The sequence below is a fragment of the Fukomys damarensis genome, unplaced genomic scaffold (assembly GCF_012274545.1).
Source record: "Fukomys damarensis isolate Sample0158 unplaced genomic scaffold, DMR_v1.0_HiC HiC_scaffold_2, whole genome shotgun sequence".
NCBI lineage: Eukaryota > Metazoa > Chordata > Mammalia > Rodentia > Bathyergidae > Fukomys > Fukomys damarensis.
In genome coordinates, this window is record NW_022900914.1 from 49,325,350 (window position 1) to 49,331,290 (window position 5,941).

General features: G+C 48.2%; 1 protein-coding gene across 3 annotated transcripts in view; it reads left to right on the forward strand.

Annotated features, from left to right (window-relative positions):
• Nucleotides 1–5,941, forward strand: part of Tet3 (tet methylcytosine dioxygenase 3) — a 106,042-nt gene that overhangs the window by 13,855 nt on the left and 86,246 nt on the right. For 2 of the 3 annotated variants that reach the window (XM_010631537.2, XM_033764851.1), the window contains exon 2: nucleotides 361–417. In XM_010631537.2, coding sequence (XP_010629839.1) covers nucleotides 361–417 — 57 coding nt within the window. Of the gene's footprint in view, nucleotides 1–360; nucleotides 418–5,941 lie in introns of those variants that run through there. The other variant, XM_033764856.1, reaches the window with a different exon arrangement.

A 5,941-nucleotide genomic window follows, 5' to 3' on the forward strand; every position in this document is an offset into this window, starting at 1 on the left:
CAGAGGAGGCCGGCAGAGGTAGCGCGCACAGGGCGAAGAGGGTCAGGCAGGCCGGACGCTGGCGGGGGGCAAGGGACCCTTTCCCTCTTAGATCTCGGGAGGGTTCAGCAAGGAGAAATGAAAACAAAAACACACTGGAAGGCGAAGGAGCCCATCAGCGCGGGTCTGGGCGGCAGCTGGAGGCAGGAAGATAGTCCCTGTTAGCCTTTCTTCCTGAGGTCCCTTCCCTCCCTCCCTTCCTCCCCCTCTCCTCCTTCCTTCCCCTTCAGTGTGCTGGGGGGTGGGGGGTGGTGCTGCGGAAGGACTTGCTTCTTTTCTGGTACCAGTCTGGCTAATCAGTCTCTTTGGCTTCTTTTGCAGGTGGAAATAAAGGCTGGTGAAGGAGCCGGGCCGTGGACGCAAGGGGCGGCTGTCAAGGTACCTCGCGCGCGTGCGTGCGTGCGTGCGTGTGCGTGCGTGTGTGTGTGTGTGTGTGGTGGGGGTGAAGTGTTTGACTGGATTGGATAAAAATAAAGGGTCTCTCCTCTGGTGATCCCTTAATCTCCCACTGTGTGTGTAGCAGCAGCTGAGGGGGAGGGGCGGTGGGAGTGGGGGCGGTGGGAGTGTGGGCGGCCAATGAATTCTCAGGCCTGTGTGGGTTTTGTTTGGATTCTTTTTGCTTTCTCAGCTGGATGGTTTGGGTGCAGTCGGGGTTTGATTTGTTGAACTGTTTTTATTTTTTATTTTTAAAGACATGCAGCCCATTCCCCACCCCTGGAAATCTCTGGAGAATGTCTCTGGCACTGTTGGTTTGCATCCAATCTGCAGAAATCCCGGAGGGGGGGCAGCGAGGGGGAGGGGGAATTGCGCTTCTGAGTCTGAAGCTGATAGGGTGTCATTAGTCATGCTGCTGTCACCATGGAGATGGCTGGAGAGGAGGTGGTGGGGGTGAAGATATTTTGGGTAGGGTGGGGGCTGATGCAACATTATGACTGAGAAGCCTGCGGGTGTCTACTGTTACTCTCTGTGGTTTGGTATCTGGGGGACTGGGAAGGGACTGTTCCCAGGTGTGTGGGAAGTAGAGAAGGGGCATTGAGCTACTCAAGGTGGGTGACTGAAGGCTGGGGCTGGGGTATGTGGAGCACAGGAATGGAGAGTCTGGTAGGGCATCTGTCATTACTACGAAACCACAGATAAACCTTTCAGTTTGGCAAAGACCAGAGCAGTGTTTTCCTTGTGTGTTACCCCTGTTTTTGGGGCTGGGGGCCCACTGTGACTTTGGGATTACTCAGCAGTATCCTCTACTGGCCCAGGGCATAGAAAACAGTAGGAGACAAGTAGGTATACTGTCTCCGAAGAAACAGACTGGGAAGGCTAGGGGGACAGGTGGGCAGGGGCTGGTGGGGTGGGACTCTTCCTAACAGGCAGCTGGAAGAGTCTGGGTGCTTGGGTAGCAGGTGGGTGAGCTGCTAGTATACCCACATGCTCTTAGTCTCTCCTCCCTGGAAATTCTCCTCCCACTTCCTGGGAAAACTGTGGGAAGCTCCTTGGAGGTGCTGGAAGTGGCATCCTGCCACCTCATTGCCTGAATGGAGCCACTGGCAGGTAGGGCTCTAGGTCACATTATGGGATGAGGGCTTCTGAGCAAGGCACATTGTGAATCAGGAGGCCAGGATGTTTTCTTGGCTTCCTCCCATGAACTTGAGGCCAGAAAGTGTTTGTAGGAGGGCATGAATTTTGGTTCTGGAGCAGCTTCTGGGAGGAGATGAGCCAGGTTGCATTGTCGGCTCACAGGGGAGTTCACATGCTTTGATGAGGCTAGGAACAGTGGGCGATCACCTGGGATGAGACTGTGGGAGGCCCTGAGGCAGGCAGAGGGTAGTATACCAGTGATGCTGTGGGTGTGGAGAGAGCTGTGAGCTCTCCTCGGCTCACTCATACTGGCTCTCACTCCCTCTCTTCTCCAGAGAAAAATCTCCAGGTTTCACCTCTGCTTCCTATCTTGGTTCTCTACTACTTACTAGGAGTTTTAGTCACCTTCTGTGATGTTGCAGAGCCATGGACTCTGAGATCATGGAGTGGACCTGTCCCCACCTCCCACCTCCTGGGGAAAGCAGGACCAGAGGTTGGAGACAGATGGGCTCAGAGAGGAGGCGGGTCCCTCCTCCCTCTCTGTCTCCAGCCTTTTCAGCAGACCTTACTACTCTGAGAGGGAAGGCACTGCTGTTGGGTGTGTACTTCAGCAGCTTCCATCCCGCCTTCCTCAGTGATGGCTGTCCTTGGAAGATCTGTTTCTTGTCCATTCTTTTCAAGTCTTCTTTCTGCTCTTCTCTCCAGTTCTCCTCATTCATTTCTGCTGGTCTGGGAAAAGGCTGGTTTTCTGTAGACCTGCTGGAAGCTCCTAGGCTAGTACCCAGTCCTTGTGGAGTACCCTCCTGGGTATGTGGAAAAGGCTACTTGAAAATCCACAGAAACCCTCCAAGTAGGTCTTTCCCCTTCCCTCTTCTCAGTAAGTCTTAGCTGGCTGTGTTCTCATAGCTCTGAGGTTCTCTGTGCTTGTTTTTATTATTTTCTGTCTGAGAATCATAGCTTCCTCAGCCTGGTCACTGCCAGCAAGCACTCACGTTTAAGCTTTCCATTCCTGGTTCTGCTTTTCCTGTATATAGGCTGTCTCAGGTGTGCATCTGGGTGTTGTATCCTAACATAGCCTGAATAACGCAAGTTTGCCAAATCCCTTTCCATCATCAGATCATGGTATAAGCTGAAGTGTCAGCCCGGAATGTAGCTCAGTGGCACAGTTCCCTGGCTGGCAAGTGCGAGATCCTAAGTTCGATCCCTGGTACAAAAAAAAAGATTAAGTGTCTGGTATGTGAGGTTGTTCTGAGATCATGTGAAGATGCTGAACACAGGACAAAGAGGGTATCGCCATCCATGTTTCCATGGGATGAGTATGGGAGAAGTAAGCCCCATGGGTGAGTAGTGTCGAGAAGCCAAAGGGAATATGCATGTCCCCTAAATGCTAAGTTCTGTCAGGGATCAGGAATATCACGATGTACCGTATGGGTGTATACAGTGCCTAGCACAGGCACAGAGCTGATCATGGTTGAATAGGAGTTGTCATTTTACTGTCTAGTGTGTTCCATGTCTACTCATGATACTCCAAAGGACAGGCCACTGCACACACTGTTGCCCAGGAGCTAGTACCTAGTGCCAAGAGCACCAGGAATCCTTGCTTTTGGGTTCCCAAACTTGCCCCATGGGAACACTCCATTGGCTAAGGATTTCTGGAAATTATTTTGAGACTATGCCTAGGATCTCCTTCTTCTGTCTCTCCTCTGACCACTATAAAAATGCCCTGTTGTCAAGAATTTCTGATCATCTTTCTACACACTGTAGGTCACTCCTGCTACTTCTTTCTTGCTTGTGAAGGTCCAGAAGGAGCCCTTTCTGAGTTCTGTTTACAAACAGCAAACTTGGAGATATGAAGCAGGAAGGGAACCGATCAAGAGGATTTCAGAGTTGAGTTTGAGAATAGTGAGGGAGAGGGCTTCCCTGTGCATGTTAAGAGCAGGAATTAAATACCAGGGCTCCGTTTCATCTTCTTGGTGACCCCAGCCTTTCTGAATGTCAAGGGAGAGGAAGAGAGCTTGGCCAGAGTGAGATGAATGGAGAGCCTTCCAGCTCAGGATGGTACAAGAGCCCAGAGGCTGTGGTCAAGTTCCTCCATGATGGCTCTGCAGTCCTCATGCTGGGCTGGTGAGGAGGGCCTGGGTACTGGGCTCCTCTAACTGCAGATGGACATTTTTGCTAGAAATAAGCTTTGTAATCTTGCCAAGTCCCCTCCCATACCCTGGAGGCTGTAGCAAATGGTTTGGCTGGCTGGGGGTGGAGGTAGGGAGGGGCTTTGGTTTGGTTTAGCTTTTGGGTCTCCCAATCCTCTTAAGTCCTTTCTTTCCCACTCCTGACCTCTTGGGCTTTTGGCCTCATTTCCTCTCACACCCAGACATCTGGCAGTCAGCTGAGGACTCCCCTTGTTCCCAGAGTCTCTGCAGCTTTGCAGAAGGAAGTAGCTTTCTTATGGATTCGTTTAGAAAACCTTCAGGCAAACAGGGCACAGGGTAGCTTGAATGATTAAAACATAAAGATTATTGTTCTAACCAGGACTATTACCCCACCCCATCTGCTTTATCTCCCTTTTTTCATCCCTTTATTTTTCAACATTTAATGTGCATTATTGCTCAGTACAGTACTAGGTACAGGAAAATAGTAGAAATCATTATTTGAACCTCACAAAGAGTTGGAAGAGATGACTAAATTACCTAAAATCGTAACTAACTTTTTTGTTTTGTTTTGTTTTGTTTTTTTAAAGACAGGGTCTTGCTTTGCAGCTTAGGCTGGCCTTGAACTCACTATATAGTCCGGGGTGGTCTGAAATTCATGGTGATCTTCTGCTTGAGTGTCTCCAGTGCTGGCCATCAGGCCTGCTACAATTATAGCTCTTACACAGGGAAATCAGCATTCCTACTTTTTGCTTTCATGGAGTAAACACCTTTGATCTTGTGTTTTGGCCTGTGAACTTGTGTATCACAGACAAAATTCCTCATATCATATAGACCCAGCTCTTTACCTTTGTTTTTTTTTTGTTGTTGCTTTTTATTTTTGAGATAGGGTCTCACCATGTTCAGACTAACCTTGAGTTCACTGTGTTACTCAGGGTGGACTCATAGCAATCCTTTTGCCTCAGCCTCCTGAGTGCTTGGTTTATAAGCGTGTGCCACCATGCCCAGCCCTACCTTTGCTTTCTCTCTGGCTCAATGAAACTCAAGGGATTTTGAGGGAAGAATCAACATATCTGACATTGTTTTTCAAGAAGTTAGTATTCTAAGACCTAGGGATGATGAGTCCAGGGTAGTGCTAGCAGAAATGGATGAACTGGGAAAGGGAGCTTAGTTTTGTTTTATTTTGGCAGTTCTGGGGATCAAACCCAAGACCTTGCCATGTGCTAGGCAACTGCTCTACTACTGAGCTACATCCCCAGACATTTTTAAATTTTATTTTGAGATAGTGTCTTGCTAAGTTACCTACACTGTCCTTGAACTTTTGATCTTCCTGCCTTCAACCTTCCACATAAGTGGGATTATGGATAGGTATGTGGCATTTTGCTTGGCAGGAATTTAATTTTGAAAGGAGAGCTTAGTTTGGGCTTTAGTATGTTAGCTTTGACATCTGGAAAAAGCTGGGTGGAAATATTCTACCTAAGCTGTGTATCCTAAGCCTAAAATTGCCTTCAACTCATTTAAAGTGTGTGTCCAGGTTCCCTTCCTCCAGTGAAGCCTAGCAGCTGAGAGGAAGGGGGTAAGAAACACAGTTGTCTAGTCTCTTTCCTCCCTATTTCCTTCTGTATTCCTCTTCTTAATATTAGCCATGGAGAAGTTACTTAATATCCACAGAGACTGAAAGAAGTTGTATTCTAAAGTTAGCTTTTCTCAAACTAAATCTGGGGAAGGAGCAATTTTTGTTTTAATTTCTAAAACATTGTAGAACTGAAACCTGGTCCTGTTTTGTACAGCTAGCTCACTGCTTGCAGCTTGTGTAGTTTTCCTCTTGAGTGTGGTACTGTCCAAACTAGTCTATGAACCATTTAATAGGGCAAGTCCTGTGATCATGCTTTTGGGTGTCATGGTGCCCTCAAATTGCTGGAAGAGCTTCTAAAGGGAGTGTTTATGTTTTGGTGAGCTGGTGATGAACAATTTATGTACTACACCCTGGGCAGCTCTGGTTTTGAACTTTGCTTCTGGGAGAGCACAGGGGTCCTTTGATGCCTCCCCACCCTTGCTGGACATGACTTCCTTACTCTTCTGTACTGTCCATCAGGGAGATAGAGCTACTACTTGGAAGAATGGAGATCTATCCCAGAAATTCTCTGAGATTTACTTATATTTTAAAAGATTTACATATATAT